Raw genomic sequence first — 23,869 nt, 5'->3', positions numbered from 1 at the left:
AGAGCAGTGAAGACGGCTGTCTCCCTATCTTCTCCCCGCCCTGAGCAGTCAATCAGAGGAGCCCAGGGCATATGAATATGTATCTGCTGGGTCTCCTGCAGCCACAGTGCCCCACTCTCTTCTCCCACCTCCTGATGCCCGCTCTGCCATCGCTGTATAGTGACTTGACCCAATTAGCATATATAGTGTCACAGCTACCCACCATGGCCGTCTTCTTGCTTTGCGTACAACCCTACAACCCCCCCCCCCCCCCCCCATCTCACACCAGGAGGCAGAGAACATGTGGCGCAAGCGCAGGAAAAAAACAGCCGCAATATGAAGAGAAGAGAACAGAGAATTCGGGATAGTGTAACAGCAGGATACCAGATCGCATCAGGGAACAGGTAAGTGTTAATTAATTGTGGAAAAAAACATGAAAAAAATTCCAGAAATAAGAATGCAATGTGTGGTGAAAAGTTACAGCTGAACACCTCATTCTTACATGAATAGACCCACTGGTGAGGCCACTTCTATAAATTATTCCAGGGCCACTTTTAGCTCCCAATCCACCCCTGTAGCTATCAATCTGGGCGGGTGTGGGAACCAACATGTATCTTGCTTACGGGCGACTGAGATGATGCTAGTACTTTGCCGCCATTCACATTATCGGTATCCGGTTGATAGATAGACAGTGTCTAGTTAGACAGTCAATAGATAGACACCATATGTTAGGGTGTGTACACACGGTGAGATCCTTGCTATGCCCGATTTTCACTTGCGATTTCCTGTGAACTCCCAAGAACCCAGATAGCACAGATTTTGACTAACTTTTCTTGAGATATGGACTATGTGTGCTTACGATTTTGGCTTATGTGAGATGTCATTGACGTGTGAGATGAACTAGATACTACACCGATCTAGCAAGGATTGACTTGCCTGCACAGTCTATCCTTTCTTGCGATGCCGACCTGGCGGGACCGCGCATCGGGATCGAATCGGAATCGCAAGGTGACTTTCACCTTGCGATCTGCATTAACTTTTCTTGTGATTTTGACTATATAGTCAAAATCGAAAGAAAATATCTCACCGTATGTACACACCCTTAGACAGACATTAGGTCGACAGGGTCAAAAGGTCGACATGAAAAAGATAGACATTTTTTATATTATTTTATATGTTTTTGGACTATTTCATACCTTCTCTATCCATGTCAGCATAGAGTTGGATATAAACCTTGTGGCTAGCGCAGCGAGACCCGCGAGGGTATGCCTTTCTACAATTGGGGGTCCCAGATGACAAAACTATCCACACAAACCACAAAAATGCAAAAAGCATGGTGTCTCTTTTTTGTTGTTGTCGACCTTTTGACCCTGTCAACACTTTTCATGTTGACATTTTGACGCTGTCGACCTAATGTCTGTGTAACATATGGTGTCTATCTATTGACTGTCTAACTAGATACTGCTATCAACCCACACCCCACTTTATCACCCTCCAAGAATTAGTACATCAGCCCATTACTAAGCTTCAACAATCAGGACGGGATGTCCTAAAGGGAAAATGTGGTAAAACCCCCATTTTACCGCATTTTCATATGTACTAACCCCCGGCCGCCGCGTTTTCGCCCCTTAGGGTATCGCCATCTTTTTATGGCGATACCCTATAGAAGCTTATGGGCTTCTTACCGCCGCATCCCGCTGCCACCCCACGCTGCTTACTACGAGCTTCCACCCCCTGGCATACCTGTGTGTCCAGTAAGCTGCTGTTGGTGCGGCCCACCTCCTCCTTTTCCCCCGCAGCACAGCCTTGTCTCCTTCCGGCTGCAGGGGGGAGGAGGAGGAGCCCGGGGACGCCCTGCACACGTCTCCTCCCGGGTCTAGGAGGTGACGGAGACCCCCGCAGACATCATTGCGGGGGCCTCCTATACCGCATTGCGATGTTAATTGCATATGTTAGTACATATGCGATTAGCATCACTGCGGTAGGCGGCAAGGGACGGCGACCAGTTATAGTACATCCCGCCCTCAGTACTTTAGATGAAACAAGGAATGTTTCATGAACTGGGAGATCAGAAAGCAAGGGATGCGGTCGTTAGGTCGACACAGCTTAGGCCGACAGTCATTAGTTTGACCACTGAAGGTCGACATGCTTTAGGTTTGCATGGTTAATGGGTCGACATGTACTAGGTCGACAGGTCAAAAAGTCAACATGCGTTTAAAAAAAAAAATTGGGGGGGGGGAGATTTATCCATACTTGACGATCCACGTGGACTACAATTGGGACGGTAACCTGTGCCGAGCGAAGTGGTAGCGGAGCAAGGCACCTTGCCCGAAGCATGGCGAGGTGCACTAATTGGGGTTCCCCGTCACTTTACAAAGAAAACGACACCAAAAACAGTGCAAAAACTCATGTCGACCTTTTCACCTGTCGACCTACATGTCGACCTAATTCCCATGTCGACCTTCAGTGGTCAGCCTAATGACTGTCGACCTAAGTTGAGTCGACCCAACGACCCATACCCAAAAGCAATGCTGCTGTAGTAAGCAGGGATCTACATTCTCTGTTTTTAAAGTTTCCCTTAAAATACTGTAAATACTCCAGTAAAACCACACAAACAATCATAGTAACAGATGGTGAGTTAGGACGGGAGTGTGCACGAGGAGAGCTGCAGCAGCGCGCCGTGTGCCAGGCCTGCAGTGGGTACCTACCCGGGGGCAGCAGCGCCATGCCAGGTGACTGTGTGCCGCCGCCGGAGTCCGGACTGGTGAGTGGCAGCCACTGAGTGCAGCAGCAGTACTATGCAGTCTGAGTCAGTGGCGGAGGAGTCGGAGTGTGCCAGCGCTCTGCTTTCTGCCCCCGCCCATCCTCCTCCCCGGCTCTCCCCCCGCCTCCCCTCCGCGCATGCAATCTTCTATCCAGGCAGCAGGAGTGAGCTGCACAGCATCCCGGCCCTGAGCCCCCGGAGACCCCCAGCCCCACACACAGCGCACAGGAGGCAGAGGAGATGACTGCCGACGTGGTATTACACGGTCGATCCGGAGTATGGGAGCCTGAGGCCGGCTTACAGGAGTGATCGGTGTCTCGGCTACACACAGGCCGGCCGGAGCCCGCATCTGTACTTGGCAATCACTTTCTCGCCGGCGACACGTATCTCTTACTGCCCCCAGTGCCGCTGTGCCGCCCCCCGCAGGTATGTGGGGGAGGATGCTCTCCGATTACGGATCCGGATTCAGCAGTTTCACCCCAGGTACGTGCCCCAGAGACCCCGGCGCCGCCAGTGACAGCCCCCAGCCAGCACACAGGGATCATTGTCAGACAATGGGAAGCGGCAGCTGTGCCCCGTTATGTGGCCGGCGTGCCCGCATCACTCCCTGCTCCGGGTGCGCGCAGCTCTCCCCTCCTGGGGGCATGAGTGGCATGTATAGCAACTAGAAGTCACCCCAAAGTTACCTGAAAGATGGGTGAAGCCATTCATTCAGCTCAGCACGGCTTCCTTACATAGGGGGAGCTGGTTACCTATGCCTCTGATGTGTCACACTGCTCAGGGCTACTTGTAGTATTATCTGAGTAGTGTGAGTACCTATAGACAGTGGATTACGCTGGGTAGGTTAACACATTGCTAGGTCCATATTCTGCATTATTGTCCTTGCAGAGTACTGTATTTTGGTCAGTGTTGTAAGTAGTATACAAACACCATGGTGCTAAGTGTCCTGTGTACCTGCTCTACACTCACTCAGTCAATCAGTAACAGTCTGGACTCCATATACAAAGGCCTTGTCCTACACTATATTTACATATACACTACTTGTTCACACATCAAGGTTCAGGAACAGTTCATGTACTTTACAGTTTTCTAGCCCAATAATAACAGCAGTGGTAAGTAGTTCTGCAGGCAGGCACTGTACCTAGCACTGCACGCCTGCTCTTGACATTATACGTAGTATATCTGAGCACGTACACATCTTATCTTGTGCTGTAGCCTGCATGAGATTTCTAGCCCCCAAATTGCTAAATAGTGACTGTGACTCATGTAAAGGAAGTAACCAGTTACTGGATGTTAGCTGATCAGAGCAGCCATTCCTCCTCCTGAGCTGCATCCAGTGCTGTTTTGCTTTTGTTTTCACATTCCCATTTGTCCCTTTAAGAAAGTCCCAGGAAAACCATTGCTCATATAAAATGTTTTAATTATAATTTCCATTAATATATTAACACTGCCTGGCAGTCTGAAATGTTATTAAAACACAAAAGGTGTCTGTTAGACTGTAGATCAAATGTACAGGCTCTTGTTTGTGCTCCCCCCTATTGTTGTTCTGAGTAGCAGAGATCACATTTGACAATTGTCATGCTGAAGGCTGTGTTCAAAGTCTGAGCTGCTAGTGACAGCCACACGCAATCCCATTAAGACCTAATTGTGTGATTAGCCATCTCCAGCCTGCTGCATGTGCTGATAGCAGTTTAAGAGTTAATGCTGCCTTATGGTCTTCCTATTGTTCTCTGTAATTGTTTCTTTGATCTGTTAAAACGAATCTTTGTGCGTTTTTGTTGTGTGTGCCATGGTAACTTTCTGTTTTGTTCCTGGCATTTCATGTGCTTGGATACTTTGCCCAGTTACTTGTGCTTCTGTGTTGAGTACTTACTATTTCTTTAAATTTGGGCACAAAACACTATCCAGATTTCTTGTGGCTTTTTGCTGGTTATTTCTTTGTGTGGACGGATCCTGTTGTATGTTGTCTTACAGTAGTACATTCTCTGAGTTTCTCAAGGTATATTTTTGTGTATATTGTATAGAACCGCATTTGCTAACTTCTGGATGCAGGCTTTCATTGTTTATTATGCTTTTTATGTTTATGCCTCTATTTGGACGAGGAGAGGAAATAGGAGGGATTTCAGTCTGTCCCCCAGGCACTGACCTCCTCATCAGCAAGGGCTGCTAGCACATGGGAACATGGTGCTTATCAGGATTACACAAAGCAGATACCAAACACCTATCCTGAGCGCAGGCAGCCCGTCCTCATGCTCTGCAATATAGCTGCTCTCACTTATACATCACCTTAATACAGAGGTTCCCAAACGCGGTCCTCAAGGCACCCCAACGGTCCAGGTTTTAAATGTATCCATGCTTGGCCACAGGTGACTTAATTAGTACCTCAGTCAATTTGATTTAACCATCTATGCTGAGCCATGGATATACCTAAAACCTGGACTGTTGGGGTGCCTTGAGGACCGCGTTTGGGAACCTCTGTCCTAATAAAAACTCTAAATTAAATGTTGGCCTTGATTCAGTAATATGCGACTATCCCAAAAAATGTGCTCTGCATATGGTTAGTGAGGGTCTCGCATCCTGAATTACTTATTGTTGAATTGTGTTATAAACAGTTGTACTTTAAAGGAGCATATTATAGATAACAACTATATGTGTGTTCCTTATATAATGTTACGTCAGGGTGGTCGTAATACACAACACAGTATCCATATACTGAATGTGTGTTGAAATGGATAACTATAGTGAGGATTCATCAGCAAAACTTCCACTTATTGTTTGAGATCTCAGCAAAGCTTTTATGGTGCTGCTTTGTGGATTTATTTCAAAGTCCAACACTGAGAAGGTCTCTGTATGACTGCAGCTGTTGAAGCAAGTATGGGAAGCCCTGACTGACTCTTACACACACTGCAAAACGTGTCATCTGCCTCTTGGCAAGACACTTTTTAGTATTCCTAGGCATGCAGCATTTTAGACAATTAAACCCAGATTTCTCTCCATCAGTACTGGCACATTGACATGTAGGGGGAACATTCCGCCAATGTCACATGGGTGCACCTATGCACAGAACACATTGTATGTATACTCATTAACTTCACTTGTGTCAGTAAGGAGAGATTTATGCACTATTAATGTGAGTGCATTCCCAGCTGAAAAAGACGCAGTGTTCAATGCACCCATTAGACACAACCCTTAATAAATATATATATTTATTATAATGTGTGTGGGGTTGATGTATCAAGCAGTGAAACGAATTGAGAAGTTGCCCATAGCAACTAGTCAGCTACTACTTATTTTATAGAGTATACTTGATAAATGCTACCTCAATGCTGACTGGTTGCTATTGGCCAATCCTGCTCTGGTCCACTTCCCCACTCTTTTCACTGCTTGATACCAGTGAGGTGAAGACAGTGGATAATATCACAGTCAGATTTACACACACACAAATGATTAGAACAATATAAAGATATTATAAGTTCTAAATATCTTCTTTGTATAAAGGTGGGTACACACTGGTAGATATAACTGCCGATAAATTGATCGGCAGATATATCTATGGACGGATCGGGCAGTGTGTTGAGCATACACAATGCCTGATCCGTTGGGGACTGACGTAACTGAACTGGGCGGGCGTGTACACACGCCTGCCCAGTTCAGCTGTCAGTCACCGGCGGTTGTCGCAGCATGTGCTGTATACACAGCGACGTGCCAATATATCGGTAGATATATTGCCCGTCGGCTGTGCTGCGGGGCCGATGCAATACGTCTGTGAACGAAGGAGTTCACAGATGTATCGGCCGTAAACACTGGCCCACGGACCCGCGATATATCGGCCGTTCAAGAGAATGGCCGATATATTGTCCAGTGTGTAGCCACCTTTACCCGAATCATTTTTATAGTCAGAACTCTGGAGTATGACAGGATATACTCGGCCTTCCCTGACAGCACGTCACAGCGTGACACATCAGCCTCATTATGTTTTTCAGACAGATTTGGGGTATAGTGTCTAGTGTAGGAGTGGGTTACATCTTCCGTTATTCCTGCATTAAAAGTAAAAAGAAAAGAAAAAAAATGTAAATGTAAACCCTATGAGCCCTCATGTTGTTCATGCAGGGGATACTGCTCATTGACTTTAACTTGAGGTCAGATTATTCTAGTTAAAGTCATATGCCCATTATAGTGAATGTTTTTTTTTTTTTTTTTTTTTACAAGCATTAATTAATAAAGCATAAACAAGCATTAAAAACTTCTATATAGTTGAGTATAAGCAAAATAACTTCTGATGTTTCCTAATGTAGTAGAAGTTATAGTCCAGTGAATCTCCTCCATAATACTTTTGTCTCTTGATTTAATCCAGCAAGCTGTTATTGTATCTCCTCTTGTGATTTTAAAGTAAGGCATTAAATGGGTATTTTTAGGTAAATAGCTTTTTGTTTTATTTAGCTATTTTGTATAAAAATGTAAAATAAGCATTTTGAAAGGTTGTTATTCATTCACATTGCTAAACACTGGCAGACAGTCACAGTTGCTTACTGCCTTCCTCTAATTTCATGCCCACAATAATACTCTGTGTGTGAGACATGACATTGCACAGGCGACAGGCTCACTGCTATTATCTTGCTGTACTGTATATGTGTTGAATATAAAGGAGGCTTCATAAGACTAAGTTCCTCCTATTAGTTTAACAAATCTTTATTATTCTCTGACAGAAGTGGCACTGTTCAGCAGTGTACAACTATGATGGGGTGTACCGATCTCCAGTTTCTACATGATTTCTTATAGCCTTGAATACTGTAGGTCTGTGAGTTAATCAACTTTTCCTACAATAACTGAAAGAACTCCATTGAATTTGCTCTACTGATCAAAACGGGTTACATTTATGTTTTTGTTTTGAACAAAAATCTAAGAATGAAAATGTCACATGTTAGTCAAACTCCTGACTAACGTTTCTAAACTAATGGACACATTGTTAATGTTTTATGTCCTAGAGGGGAGATGAGGAAAATAGGTCAAGCTGATGTTTTAGGATCAACATAATACTATGTTATGTAAGTCTCGTGTATGTTGGTTTTTACATTTCAGTGCTGCTGAATGTGGTGTCTCTGGGACTAGACATCAAACAAATGTTGAGGTTAAATAAATATTTGCTGGCAATAATAAAGCTCCTGATATTGCTGCCTCTACTGTTTTGAGAAACTCAGATTATGGTGTAGGCTCTACTGTATTTTACAGTATAGCATAAAAAACGAATTGTATTGGCATGCATATGGGACCTAAAATGCACAGCACACCTGACCAACATATCGGCGGACCCGCCATCGCGCAGACGGAGCGGCCTATCCAGATATGTATACACACTTACCAATCAGCTGCCCAACGTGTCAGGACATCCATCTGGGTTGGCAGTATATTAACCAGTGTGTATCTTCCTGTCAATACACCATGCTATATTGACCAGCCCTGTGGCATACAAACCCATGACCCATCTGTGTACCATACTGCCCTGCCATCTCTCACACCATCTTATACTGACCATTACCCTATATCCGTTCTGTGCCTAACCCAACTACATCCGTCTCTGCTCCGTGTGCCAAATTGACCTGTCCATAACATAAGACCACTGTTGTCGCCTCCGACGCCTCACCTCCTCAACTTGAGAAACAGTAATATGATAGCGAGACACTGAGCTCTGTGTGGGTGATAGCAGAGTAAAATCAATAATCTAAAAACACAAATGAAATTCCCAGGCAATGCCGGACATGACAGCTAGTTGTGTGTGTGTGTGTGTGTGTGTGTGTATATATATATATATATATATATATATATATATATATATATATATATATATATATATATATATATATATATATATATATATATATATATATGTGTGTGTGAAATTGGTATCGGCGTCACTCATTGTTGACACTAATCCTTACCAGAAATTACTTTCTCCACAATGGCCAGTATTACTTGCAATGCTCTGGGTGTGCGATGGGGTCCTCAGTGGCCCCATCGTACGCTAACGCCTTTATGTACGTGGTAGAAAAACACCTGTTTAATATAGAAGGCGTAATTAATCCGAAAGTCCTGCTATATCGGAGGTTCATTGATGACCTCCTGATCATTTGGGTAGGCACAGAGTCAGAACTAATTCACCTATTAGAATCCCACAATGCCTCCTCCAGTCCGGCTAAACTTACATTTAACATCAGTAAGGATAATATACAATACCTAGATGTGAATATTCAGCTAAGCAATCAGCAAATACAGACTAGTTTATACAGAAAAAGTACTGATAGAAACAATTTGTTACGTAATGAAAGCTTCCACCCGCTACCCTTACGCAAAAGCTTACCTTATTCCCAACTATTGAGAGTAAAACGCATAACGTCAGACCCGTCACAAGTGGAACCAGCTTTGGATCAGATGATACAAAGATTTTATGAACGGGGTTATGACAAGAGGGAACTAGCCAAGCACAAACAAAAAGTGATGGGATTGTCACGGGAAGCCTTATTAATTCCTAAAGTTAAAAAAGAATTGTCAAACACTGTTATTCCATGGGTTAATAGGTACACCACCTATAGTAGTGAACTTACTAGGAAGGCTAAGCAGTGGTGGCCTATGATTAATTCAGATAAGGATCTCCCTAGATTTAAAAACACTCGTTTAATGCCCAGTTACATGCGTAACAAAAATTTGAAAGATAAAATCGTCAAGTTAGATATTACAGGCATGGATAACGAGCGCCCAGCTCACTTTTTGACACGCAAGCCAGGATGTTTTAAGTGCTTGGGCTGCACAACGTGCAGCTCACTGATAGCCAATAGCACATTTAATCATCCACATACTGGCAAAAAATTTCAGATTAAATTCCCTGTCACATGTACTACAACATATATAGTTTATATGTTGACATGTCCTTGTGGACTATCCTATGTGGGGAAAACCCAGCGCCAGTTCCGTGAACGGATGGCCATGCATAGGATGTCCATTAGGCAAGCGTTGGAATCAGGTCGTAGTGACCAACCGGTCGCACGACACTGCCTGAAGCTTAAACACAGCGTAGCCTCATTGAGATCTATTATAATAGACCATGTACCGGCCCCAAGGCGTGGAGGAGATAGGGCCAAAATGCTACTGAAACGTGAGAGTCAGTGGATTTTCACCTTGGATACCATAGCCCCTAGGGGCTTAAACGAAACATTGGGGCTTCAATGTTATTTATAGCTTTAGCTCTATATACAGCTTTTATTTCAGTTACTATATTACTGGTGGTTACAGATCCAATATGTAGTAAATGTGTATAAACCTAATATCCTAATGATATCCGCACTATGCAGCACTGTATGGGACATAACTACATGAAGGATCTGTACTATGTTGTTTAAGAAATGAGTAGAATGCAGCAGATGGATGTAACCATGCCTAGGATTGTGATCCGTTTTTAACGTGATCATTTGTTGTAGCAACTGTGTATCCAGGGGCTGGCCTGCTCGGCGGGGTGGGGTGACGTCAGAGTCCCGCGACGGCTTTCACAGACGCGTGGACCTGGTGAAGCCGAGCACCGCTGAACAGGTGAGCACACTTATGTTTTAATTCTGTGTTGTTTTGAGTGTATATATTTTGTATCTTACTTGTTTAGTGTTTGTGAGTCCTGCCCTGACGACGGGTGTATGCCCGAAACGTAGGTGTAAATAAAGGCATCTTTTAAACCGTTATACAAGACAGCTGAGTGACGCTGATACCAATTTCACATGTTCAGAGCGTGCAAGCTCACGGTTGGCACCGCAGCAAGCTACACCAGACCCCACTAGGAGTGCCGGACATCTGGGACATTATATATATATATATATATACACACACACACACACACGGCCTTAGGCCTGCCATCACTTCTCATACTGGCGATAAGATGTAACATAAAAGACTAGCACCTCCCAATGTATCACAGGCATATAGGAACAACAGTGGGCAGCTACTGGCAACTGCTCCTGCATGTCGGCAACTGGCACTTAATGCAAGGTGCCACACGGACATTAAAAACATTGATGCATTTTGTTATTCAGGTTTTTAGGTCTAGAAACTGCCTAGATTTACTTAATAGTTGTACAGGTACCGCACCTGACCATTCTCCCCAGAATAAGTATCCATTATAATCTATCTAGAACACAGGTTCTCAAACTCGGTCCTCAGGACCCCACACAGTGCATGTTTTGCAGGTCTCCTCACAGAATCACAAGTGACATAATTAGCTCCACATGTGGACCTTTTAAAATGTGTCAGTGAGTAATTAATACACCTGTGCACCTGCTGGGTTACCTGCAAAACATGCACTGTGTGTGCCCCCGAGGACCGAGTTTGTGAACCTCTTATCTAGGACATTCACTTGCTTGGAAAACTGAGATGCCTAGCTAGTAATGTGTAGGTCCACTTTTCAACCGGATTACAGCAGCAACACAATGGGCCATGGATTCCACAAGCTCTCTTAGGTACTGTGTAGATGGTGTACACCATGACTCTTTAATAATTGTCCACGATTCCCTAATCTTCACTGGTTTTGGAAGCCTGCCATTGATGGCACATTAAACTTTTTCCCACATGTGTTCTATTGGGTTCAAATCCAGCGAATGAGGGGGCCAATTTATTATGCCAAACTCAGAAGAGGAATGCTCCTTCAAGCCATAATCTGGTGGCTAAAGACCTGGGCGGTGTTGCATTGTTGTTCTGAAGAGCCCACTCTTGTCTGAGTGAGTGAGTGAATGCATGACATGAACAGGTGCAAATGATTTGCAAGGATGGTTATGTAGTATACGCTGGTTAGTGAAGTCTGCAGATATATCAGGGATCCTAATTCATGCCACCTGAAAATATGCCACTCCATAAGAGAGCCTTTGTGCCCTAGACTGTCCCATTTTACCTTGCTGGCATGCAGTGTCTATTGTTTTGTGCAGTTTTCTCCACACACGTAATTGTCCATCTGACTGAAACCATTGGACCGTGCTACACGTTACCAGTGATCTTGCGACCAGTGGTGGTGTGCACAAGCCCAAGCAATGGGTAGAGTCTAGTACCCCCATGAACCCCTTCTGCCTAAAGCAGGTGTGCGCTGTGTGGTGCATCAGAGAAGGGAGAGAGTAGCGACTGCAGCCTCCCTCCTCCCTCCCCAGCCCAGTCTCTGCTCTACCCCTGTCCTGATGTGCTGCACATCCACGCTCTGCTATTAGGGCTGGCCTGACACCTTTAGGTAGGAGGGAATTGTTTCTTGGGATCGATCAGGACAATTTCCCCCTACCCCTCCCTCCTTTGCAACACTTTCTTCCTACCTACAGGTGTCAGGCCAGCGCTAGCAGCAGAGAGTGCAGGTGTGTGGTACTTCGGGGCAGGGAGAGATCAGAGACTGCTGGGCTGAGGAGGGATATGCTATTGTACTGTTTGGATTCTGATGTTACTTGGCCCCAGTATTACATTTTCCTGTTATCTGCGGCATTATTTTTAAAACTTTCACTTATTTCACTTTTATGCTGGAATGTATGCATAAAGGCAGAGATGGCCAAACAGTCGACCGCGGACATGTGACCAGTCGATCGCGTTGGCCCGACCAGCATCCAATAGGAATCGGTGAGATTCTTATTGAATGCTGTGTTGTAATGCATTGCCGCAGCTGGCCTCCATGCCCCTTCACATGTAGCAAACACGCCCCCTCTGCAATACCCATAGCTGCGATGCATGGCAGACACTACCCCTCCACCTCCTGAAACACCTAATTTCCCAGGTGTGGGTAGTGACTGGAAGTCAGGGCGGGTAATTTCTCTAACGTCCTAGTGGATGCTGGGGACTCCGAAAGGACCATGGGGAACAGCGGCTCCGCAGGAAACTGGGCACAAAAGTAAAAGCTTTAGGACTACCTGGTGTGCACTGGCTCCTCCCCCCATGACCCTCCTCCAAGCCTCAGTTAGATTTTTGTGCCCGAACGAGAAGGGTGCACACTAGGGGCTCTCCTGAGCTGCTTAGAAAAAAGTTTAGTTTTAGGTTTTTTATTTTCAGTGAGACCTGCTGGCAACAGGCTCACTGCATCGAGGGCCTAAGGGGAGAAGAAGCGAACTCACCTGCGTGCAGAGTGGATTGGGCTTCTTAGGCTACTGGACATTAGCTCCAGAGGGACGATCACAGGCCCAGCCATGGATGGGTCCCAGAGCCGCGCCGCCGTCCCCCTTACAGAGCCAGAAGAGCAGAAGAGGTCCGGAAAAATCGGCGGCAGAAGACGTCCTGTCTTCAATAAGGTAGCGCACAGCACCGCAGCTGTGCGCCATTGCACTCAGCACACTTCACACTCCGGTCACTGAGGGTGCAGGGCGCTGGGGGGGGGGGCGCCCTGAGACGCAATAAAAACACCTTTTTTGGCAAAAAATACATCACATATAGCTCCTGGGCTATATGGATGCATTTAACCCCTGCCAATTTTTCCATAAAAAAGCGGGAGAAAGGCTCCGCCCCCTTCTCGGCGGCCTATCTCCTCAGCACACTGGCGCCATTTTTTCCTCACAGCTCCGTTGGAGGAAGGCTCCCTGACTCTCCCCTGCAGTCCTGAACTACAGAAACAGGGTAAAACAAGAGAGGGGGGGCACTAATTGGCAGATAAATATATACAGCAGCTATATCAGGGAAAAACACTAATATAAGGTTATCCCTATATATATATATATATATATATATATATATATATATATATATATATATATATAGCGCTCTGGTGTGTGCTGGCAAACTCTCCCTCTGTCTCCCCAAAGGGCTAGTGGGGTCCTGTCCTCTGTCAGAGCATTCCCTGTGTGTGTGCTGTGTGTCGGTACGTTGTGTCGACATGTATGAGGAGGAAAATGGTGTGGAGGCGGAGCAATTGCCTGTGTTAGTGATGTCACCCCCTAGGGAGTCGACACCTGACTGGATGGTCTTATGGAAAGAATTACGTGATAGTGTCAGCACTTTACTAAAGACTGTTGACGACATGAGACAGCCGACAAATCAGTTAATACCTGTACAGGCGTCTAAAACACCGTCAGGGGCTCTAAAACGCCCGTTACCTCAGGTCGATACAGACACTGACACGGACACTGACTCCAGTGTCGACGGTGAGGAAACAAACGTATTTTCCAGTAGGGCCACACGTTACATGATCACGGCAATGAAGGAGGTTTTGAACATTTCTGATACTACAAGTACCACAAAAAAGGGTATTATGTGGGGTGTGAAAAAACTACCCGTAGTTTTTCCTGAATCAGATGAATTAAATGAGGTGTGTGATGAAGCGTGGGTTTCCCCCGATAAAAAACTGCTAATTTCTAAAAAATTATTGGCATTATACCCTTTCCCGCCAGAGGTTAGGGCGCGTTGGGAAACACCCCCTAGGGTAGATAAGGCGCTCACACGCTTATCAAAACAAGTGGCGTTACCGTCTCCTGATACGGCCGCCCTCAAGGAACCAGCTGATAGGAAGCTGGAAAATATCCTAAAAAGTATATACACACATACTGGTATTATACTGCGACCAGCAATCGCCTCAGCCTGGATGTGCAGTGCTGGGGTGGCTTGGTCGGATTCCCTGACTGAAAATATTGATACCCTGGACAGGGACAATATATTATTGACTATAGAGCATTTAAAGGATGCATTTCTATATATGCGAGATGCACAGAGGGATATTTGCACTCTGGCATCAAGAGTAAGTGCGCTGTCCATTTCTGCCAGAAGAGGGTTATGGACGCGACAGTGGTCAGGTGATGCGGATTCCAAACGGCATATGGAAGTATTGCCGTATAAAGGGGAGGAGTTATTTGGGGTCGGTCTATCGGACCTGGTGGCCACGGCAACGGCTGGGAAATCCACCTTTTTACCCCAGGTCACCTCTCAGCAGAAAAAGATACCGTCTTTTCAGGCTCAGTCCTTTCGTCCCCATAAGGGCAAGCCGGCAAAAGGCCACTCATATCTGCCCCGGGGCAGAGGAAGGGGAAAAAGACTGCAGCAGACAGCCTCTTCCCACGAACAGAAGCCCTCCCCCGCTTCTGCCAAGTCCTCAGCATGACGCTGGGGCCTTACAAGCCGACTCGGGCACGGTGGGGGCTCGTCTCAAGAATTTCAGCGCGCAGTGGGCTCACTCGCAAGTGGACTCCTGGATCCTGCAGGTAGTATCTCAGGGGTACAAATTGGAATTCGAGACGTCTCCCCCTCGCCGGTTCCTGAAGTCTGTTTTACCAACGTCTCCCCCCGACAGGGAGGCGGTATTGGAAGCCATTCACAAGCTGTATTCCCAGCAGGTGATAATCAAGGTACCCCTCCTACAACAGGGAAAGGGGTATTATTCCACGCTGTTTGTGGTACCGAAGCCGGACGGCTCGGTGAGACCCATTTTAAATCTGAAATCCTTGAACACTTACATAAAAAGGTTCAAGTTCAAGATGGAGTCACTCAGAGCAGTGATAGCGAACCTGGAAGAAGGGGACTATATGGTGTCTCTGGACATCAAGGATGCTTACCTCCATGTCCCAATTTGCCCTTCTCACCAAGGGTACCTCAGGTTTGTGGTACAGAACTGTCACTATCAGTTTCAGACGCTGCCGTTTGGATTGTCCACGGCACCCCGGGTCTTTACCAAGGTAATGGCCGAAATGATGATTCTTCTTCGAAGAAAAGGCGTCTTAATTATCCCTTACTTGGACGATCTCCTGATAAGGGCAAGGTCCAGAGAACAGTTAGAGGTCGGAGTAGCACTATCTCAAATAGTACTACGACAGCACGGGTGGATTCTAAATATTCCAAAATCGCAGCTGATTCCGATGACACGTCTGCTGTTCCTAGGGATGATTCTGGACACAGTCCAGAAAAAGGTGTTTCTCCCGGAGGAGAAAGCCAAGGAGTTATCCGACCTAGTCAGGAGCCTCCTAAGACCAGGCCAAGTGTCAGTGCATCAATGCACAAGGGTCCTGGGAAAGATGGTGGCTTCTTACGAAGCGATTCCATTCGGCAGATTCCACGCAAGAACTTTTCAGTGGGATCTGCTGGACAAATGGTCCGGATCGCATCTTCAAATGCATCAGCGGATAACCCTGTCTCCAAGGACAAGGGTGTCTCTCCTGTGGTGGTTACAGAGTGCTCATCTCCTAGAGGGCCGCAGATTCGGCATTCAGGATTGGGTCCTGGTGACCACGGATGCCAGCCTGAGAGGCTGGGGAGCAGTCACACAGGAAAAAAATTTCCAGGGCTTGTGGTCAAGCATGGAAACGTCACTTTACATAAATATCCTGGAACTAAGGGCCATTTACAATGCCCTAAGTCAGGCAAGGCCTCTGCTTCAGGGTCAGCCGGTGTTGATCCAGTCGGACAACATCACGGCAGTCGCCCACGTAAACAGACAGGGCGGCACAAGAAGCAGGAGGGCAATGACGGAAGTTGCAAGGATTCTTCGCTGGGCGGAAAATCATGTGATAGCACTGTCAGCAGTGTTCATTCCGGGAGTGGACAACTGGGAAGCAGACTTCCTCAGCAGACACGATCTTCACCCGGGGGAGTGGGGACTTCACCCAGAAGTCTTCCACATGATTGTGAACCGTTGGGAAAAACCAAAGGTGGACATGATGGCGTCCCGCCTCAACAAAAAACTGGACAGATATTGCGCCAGGTCAAGGGACCCTCAGGCAATAGCTGTGGACGCTCTGGTAACACCGTGGGTGTACCAGTCGGTATATGTGTTCCCTCCTCTGCCTCTCATACCCAAGGTACTGAGAATCATAAGAAGGAGAGGTGTAAAGACTATACTCGTGGCTCCGGATTGGCCAAGAAGGACTTGGTACCCGGAAATTCAAGAGATGCTCACGGAAGACCCGTGGCCTCTACCTCTAAGAAAGGACCTGCTCCAGCAGGGACCATGTCTGTTCCAAGACTTACCGCGGCTGCGTTTGACGGCATGGCGGTTGAACGCCGGATCCTGAAGGAAAAAGGCATTCCGGATGAAGTTATCCCTACCCTGATCAAAGCCAGGAAGGATGTAACTGTGCAACATTATCACCGTATTTGGCGTAAATATGTTGCGTGGTGTGAGGCCAGGAAGGCCCCTACAGAGGAATTTCAACTGGGTCGATTCCTGCATTTCCTGCAAACAGGACTGTCTGGGCCTCAAATTAGGGTCCATTAAGGTTCAAATTTCGGCCCTGTCAATATTCTTCCAAAAAGAACTAGCTTCAGTTCCTGAAGTTCAGACGTTTGTCAAGGGGGTACTGCATATACAGCCTCCTTTTGTGCCTCCAGTGGCACCTTGGGATCTCAATGTAGTTTTGGGATTCCTAAAATCACATTGGTTTGAACCACTCACCACTGTGGACTTAAAATATCTCACATGGAAAGTGGTAATGCTGTTAGCCCTGGCTTCAGCCAGGCGTGTATCAGAATTGGCGGCTTTATCCTATAAAAGCCCTTACCTAATTTTTCATACGGACAGGGCAGAATTGAGGACTCGTCCTCAATTTCTCCCTAAGGTGGTTTCAGCATTTCACTTAAACCAGCCTATTGTGGTGCCTGCGGCTACTAGGGACTTGGAGGATTCCAAGTTGCTGGACGTAGTCAGGGCCCTGAAAATATATGTTTCCAGGACGGCTGGAGTCAGAAAATCTGACTGGCTGTTTATCCTGTATGCACCCAACAAGCTGGGCGCCCCTGCTTCTAAGCAGACGATTGCTCGTTGGATTTGTAGTACAATTCAGCTTGCACATTCTGTGGCAGGCCTGCCACAGCCAAAATCTGTAAAAGCCCATTCCACACGTTAAGTGGGCTCATCTTGGGCGGCTGCCCGAGGGGTCTCGGCTTTACAACTTTGCCGAGCAGCTACTTGGTCAGGGGCAAATACGTTTGCAAAATTCTACAAATTTGATACCCTGGCTGAGGAGGACCTGGAGTTCTCTCATTCGGTGCTGCAGAGTCATCCGCACTCTCCCGCCCGTTTGGGAGCTTTGGTATAATCCCCATGGTCCTTTCGGAGTCCCCAGCATCCACTAGGACGTTAGAGAAAATAAGAATTTACTTACCGATAATTCTATTTCTCATAGTCCGTAGTGGATGCTGGGCGCCCATCCCAAGTGCGGATTGTCTGCAATACTTGTACATAGTTATTGTTACAAAAATCGGGTTATTGTTGTGAGCCATCTTTTCAGAGGCTCCTCTGTTATCATGCTGTTAACTGGGTTCAAATCACAAGTTGTACGGTGTGATTGGTGTGGCTGGTATGAGTCTTACCCGGGATTCAAAATCCTTCCTTATTGTGTACGCTCGTCCGGGCACAGTATCCTAGCTGAGGCTTGGAGGAGGGTCATGGGGGGAGGAGCCAGTGCACACCAGGTAGTCCTAAAGCTTTTACTTTTGTGCCCAGTCTCCTGCGGAGCCGCTGTTCCCCCATGGTCCTTTCGGAGTCCCCAGCATCCACTACGGACTATGAGAAATAGAATTATCGGTAAGTAAATTCTTATTTTCTATTTCTATTTCCTGCCGCAGTCATGTGGTACAGCCCCAGCCTACTGGCTAATGCCTTGTTATACAGATGTCTCAGATGTAGTGTGCCTGTGTCAGCGTTACTTACTGCCTGCCATTTGCTGATAATGCTGACCAGGAGCAGACCTGTTAAGAGAGCTCCCCTGTGTCGTATTTATTGTGTAAAAATAAAATAATAATCTGGACGGGGTTTTGGAGGCATGAATGAACAGTCACTGCAGAAATCCTGTGCTGGCTGTAATTAATCGGAAAAACATAAAGATCTGTATGCCATAACTTTATCCTGCACCTGCTGGCTGTCATTTATCCGAAAAACTCAGGGATCCGTGATGATTTTGTAGTTTGGTAGATCACAAGTTTTTTTCCAATTTAGAGTAGATCCCTAAGTCCGAAAGTCTGACCACCCCTGTATTAATGTCTGTGCATTTATTTCCTCTTAAGAGAGCTAGCTCCTAGTCCAACAAACGAATATACCCAGAGTAGTACCTTGAAATAGGTATATTTTGATAACGCACATTTTAGTTGCTACAGATGCTACTGGTCTGCTACATAGAAATGCTTTTCTCTGCTATCATTTTATACGTGGGATGGGTTTTCCAGATCTTTATATGAGTAAGATGGGGCAGTTTACAGTATCAAAATACGTCTGGGCCTCTAGTTGTAATCTCAGACAAAGCATGATCCACACAGTTATGCAAATATTAACCATGAAAAGGTTTTAATTCAGTTGCTCATATATCTGTTCCAGTGTGTCAGGTGATGCCTCTGAACTTTATGCCATGTTATTTGAATGCAAATAAAGTACTTCACTATATTTTTACGCAGCTATATGAATAACCTCTGATGATTTGTGTAAGATTCAAAGGAAGTTGTTTATGTAAATGCCAAAGAAAACTTTACTCTCCCTGTTAGTCAATGTGTTTGTACCTAAAGGCGGTCCTCATTATTACAATAATTTGTAGCAGTCAGCAGCTGCCCTTTTGCAAAGGACTCCCCAAAAGCACTAATAAGGTACTTCTTATCTGGAAGATCACTGTATGTTATACTACACCCATCACAACCGTATTTATGCCATATTGTACTCTCCCTTTGGGGGACATGTACTAAGCAGTGATAAAAGTGGAGAAGAGAGCCAGTGGAGAAGTTGGCCATGGCAACCAATCAGCACTGAAGTAACATCTATAATTTGCATACTATAAAATTATACAGAGCTGCTGATTGGTTGATGGGGCAACTTCACTGGCTCACTTCTCTGTTCTTATCTGTGCTTAGTACATGTCCCCCTTAGTGCAGTACAGTAATGGGAATACATTGTGGATTGAACACAGACAAGTTTTCTTTTAATTGTTTTTCATGTTAATCATGATTCTACCCTAGACCCACTTTATTTTGTAATGTTTGGTATATGTCCATCATATGTACATTCTCTAAATAGTTATTGCGATCCTAACTCAATTTTCAAGCACTGCATGTAAAATGTCAGGAGCTGATTGGTTGGTACTTTTACCTCTCTTCAAGGTTTCAGACATCTCCCCCTTTACCGAGCATAAAATATAACAACCTGAAGCTTGTAAGACGCATTAACCTTTTCTACCAGAAGCATAATGGGCCCTACACACTGGGCATTTTCCGCCGAGGTGCCCGACAGCCGATACGGGCGACCCGGTGGCGGTGCTGGGAGTGATGGGGGAGTGAAGTTTTCTTCACTCCACCCGGCCCCATAGCCCTGCATGCTAATATGGACGAGATTATACATGCATGCCAATATGGACAAACGACTCGGCACCAACGATGAACTAGCGCGGGGCCGCGCATCATTCATCGTTGGTGCCTACACGCTGAAAGATATGCATGAGTTCTCGTTCATTAATGAATGAGAGCGTTCATATCGTTCACTTACATCTTTAAGTGTGTAGGGCCTATAAGTGTCTATCACAGTGTGGTACAGATTGTATAAGTTTTGTTTTAAGGCTGCATGACCATTCATTTAAGGTTTATGGGGCTACACTTTCCACAGAATTTTATTCTAGAACAAACCGACACTGAAACCAGTGCCAGTAGAGGGAAGCCCTGCCCATAACCCGGGTCCATCCTGTGGTGTAAACAGGGTTTCAAGCCGCTACGACATGGCTTAAAACCCGTGTTCAGTGACCCGCAGTGTAAAAGAGGTATAAGTAGTTAGGGACTTCTACTGTGAAAGATTGGGACTTTCATTGTGGATATGACTTCAGACCAATATAACACATTATTGTAAATGATTGCATTAAACATATTAATAACACCTACACATTTTGGAACTGTGTTTTCCTAAATATGACTTGAAAGCTCACAATTTATGTCATATATTAATGTTGAACTCTAATGCCTCTATTTACCTTTCCACATATGTAGAAACAGCTGCTAAAATGGGGATAATTTAATTCCTCAGCATCGGTGCGATGTGCCATTCCGGAACAGCACATTGTCAGCCGCACTGCAAGTTTTCCCTTGCGATATCGGCACTAACGTGACCGGTTGTTAGGTGCGCAGCCAGGCATCACAGTGATTATCAGCGGCACATTGCGCAGGATTGAATTACCCATTTGTATTACGATATGTGCACTGATCTTTTAGTAGCATTTATTAGTGTACAAATGTCTGTTTTTCCACTCTCCTCTCATGTTCTTGCACTTAACATGGCGCAAAGAGCAATGACGTGCTATAACTTTTTGGGAATTAAATACATTTTCACTTTTAAGAGCCTAGTGTAGTCAGACTAATGAAATTTAATATTTGATTGGTTGCTATGCAATATACATTCGACTTCCAATATTTTATGAAGTCTAAACTTTATTTAGAACTACATGCTTAGAACTTTTCACTGCTTTTCAGTTTGCCTTTGCTTTGTCCTTAATTCAAGGCGCTTTGGCTACTGCTGTAGTCCTCTATCTCTGCTGCCAAAGTTGCTCAGTAGTAAGTATGATCCCTATATTTAGTGGTCACTTAGTGGGCGTTGCAAAGATATTCTTGTTTCATTCATTTTGGCATTTGCTCATTTAATTACCTAGTTTTGTGATAGAGTCCTTAAGAAGAATTATATTTTTTCATGGACAAACGGAATAACTATTTGCTTTCTTTTGAAATACACAATTTTGTACTTAAAAGTTCTGTTCCCCCCTCCACTCTTCAGTCACGAAAATACATTTAGTTTAGTAATGGCATGCTAGTGTCAGGCAGATCACCGAAAAAAGTGAAAATACAGGTGCACACTCCAAATACTAAGCACTACTAACACTGCTACTGCCTCCAATAGGTATGGGGTGCTGGCGTCAGTGTTCAGACAGGTGGTAAATTGAACGTATACCCTTCATTCCTAACGACTGAATGCACCATACTTACCAATGTCGTTACATGTGGGAATTTAACCATTGGAGGGCATCGGAGCATTATTACACAGATCACCCACATGTATTTATATGTACGTGTGTATGTATGTATGTGTATATATATATATATATATATATATATATATATATATATATATATATATATATATATATATATATATATATATATATATATATATACATATACATACATACATACATACATACATACATTTTTTTTTTTTTTTACAAGGGTAGCGTCCAGCACTCACCAATAATTACAACTGGCCTGGGTGCCCTTCCAGAAATAATAATAGACGCAGTGTGATGGATGGCACTCCAGGGCTCAAATGAAAAAATGACAGGCAGAAGACCAGTGTCAGGTGGTCTTCTGCCTGTAATTTTTTCATTTGAGCCCTGGAGTGACATCCATCACACTGCATATATATATAAATATAATTTTTTTATTTATTTTTTTACAGTTAGTAGTGCTGTCTTTCCTCTGTATCGACCACTGATTACAACGGTAGTATGTATTATTTACCTGCTAATAACCAATCAGTCTGCTTTTAGGTTGCTGATAGGAAGTGTATGTATATTTCATAAAATGGCATGACATGCTTGCCATGTGGCCACAATGTTGGCACACCCACAGATCTCAGATGTTTAGAATATGAGCACTTGGGAAAAGAACATGAACACTGAAACTCGGGTTGTTCCTAATGAGATCCCTAGTGGCCAGGCCTTCGGAGTTATATTTTGCACAGTGCACTTTGCTCGCAGGCTGGCGTGGCCTGTTATTCTCTCACACTGTCATGGCTGTATTCTGTTTGAAAGTGATTCGGATTCTATGGGGTTGCATTTGGCATTTATTTCAGTCTACAAGACAGTGTAGACTTTGTTTCTATGCAAATTCTTGAGCAGGCATTCAAGATTTCCTGAAGTTATGTAGAAGAATAACTACACTGTGTACATGTTCCAAAACAGAAACCATAGCAGATCTTTGTCAGCTGTTTAAATAAACAATTTGTTATGTGAGAGTTTGAAATATGTTTTGGAAACTATTATATTTGTCTTGTTCATTGTATTCAGGCATCACCTCTTGTTAAGCAATGTGTTTTGGCGTGGCATGAATTGCAATTTGAAATATACATGCCCACAAATGATTTGTCAACACACATGCATAGGATGTATAGGCTGATGGAATACGCTGAACTGTCAGTCATGATCTAGGCATGAATTTATACTCCTGTAGTTTAGTTTTGAAAATTGAATTGATCATAAACAAAAATGTCTGTAGTAAGTGGTGTTTATAGCATAAAAGGTGAGGACACCTCTATTGTGATCAATTATGTGAATACATGGATGTTTAAAAAGTGCAAATAATTGTTATGAAAAGGTTAACATTTTTCAAACCGCATAGTCCATATTTGAAGCATCTAGAGCCAGCACAGGTTGTGATAATTTTATACAACTGTCGCATAAACATATATTCAGAAATTGGTTAAATGTGCCAAATAAAATCATCTAGTGTGTTCCAATGCGCTCTGACTTAATGAAATAAAAACATAAATAATAGGACACCCCTTCTTCAACAGTAGCAAAATGCACGTAGCTCATGCTGTCCATTTAAGGGACATATTCAATTAGCCGCAAGGTTTGCCGGAAAAAGGCACCATCTGGGGTTAATACGTGAGGAAAAACTCATGTATTCAGTAAGCAGTTTACGTGGAATCAGTGCGTTTTCGTGCGTTAATTCCTGATTTTCGGCACAGGGACAAGGCTATTTAATTGAATAGCCTTTCCATGAGTGGCACGCTAAAAAGCCAGTAATTAGCGACTAATTGGGGTCAATTCTATTCGGCAACTAAAGAATAGCGCCGGGAATTAGCTCCCGACGCTATTCAATTCAGCTAAAGTTAAGTCGGCGATGTCCCGTTCTCGCCGACTTAACAGGTAGTTTTGTCGGGAGAACGGGCATTCTCCGACTTAACTACCCAGCGCGAGGCTGATTCCCGACAGAATCAGCCTCGCGCCGGCCGCGAGGCAGCACTTTTGTCGGGTTTCTTCTCTCATCCCCCGGGGATGAGAGAAGAATTCCCGACAATTGCGGGCAACTAGTAGCAGAATTGAATAGCGTCGGGAGCTAATTCCCGGCGCTATTCTTTAGTTGCCGAATAGAATTGACCCCATTGAATATGCCCTGAAGACAATTATTTTAAGGGTATTC

General features: G+C 44.8%; 1 protein-coding gene across 3 annotated transcripts in view; it reads left to right on the top strand.

The window, feature by feature from the left end:
* The window catches only part of CEP85L (centrosomal protein 85 like), a 387,474-nt gene that overhangs the window by 114,101 nt on the left and 249,504 nt on the right, over nucleotides 1–23,869 (top strand). The window contains exon 1 of one of the 3 annotated variants that reach the window (XM_063917221.1): nucleotides 2,876–3,226. The exons of the other annotated variants lie outside the window; for them this stretch is intronic. Coding sequence (XP_063773291.1) covers nucleotides 3,172–3,226 — 55 coding nt within the window. The 5' untranslated portion in view covers nucleotides 2,876–3,171. Of the gene's footprint in view, nucleotides 1–2,875; nucleotides 3,227–23,869 lie in introns of those variants that run through there. 3 annotated transcript variants of the gene reach the window in all.

This window comes from Pseudophryne corroboree, chromosome 4 (genome assembly GCF_028390025.1).
Source record: "Pseudophryne corroboree isolate aPseCor3 chromosome 4, aPseCor3.hap2, whole genome shotgun sequence".
NCBI lineage: Eukaryota > Metazoa > Chordata > Amphibia > Anura > Myobatrachidae > Pseudophryne > Pseudophryne corroboree.
The sequence above is the reverse complement of the archived record's forward strand: the minus strand, read 5'-3'. Positions and strand labels throughout refer to the sequence as shown.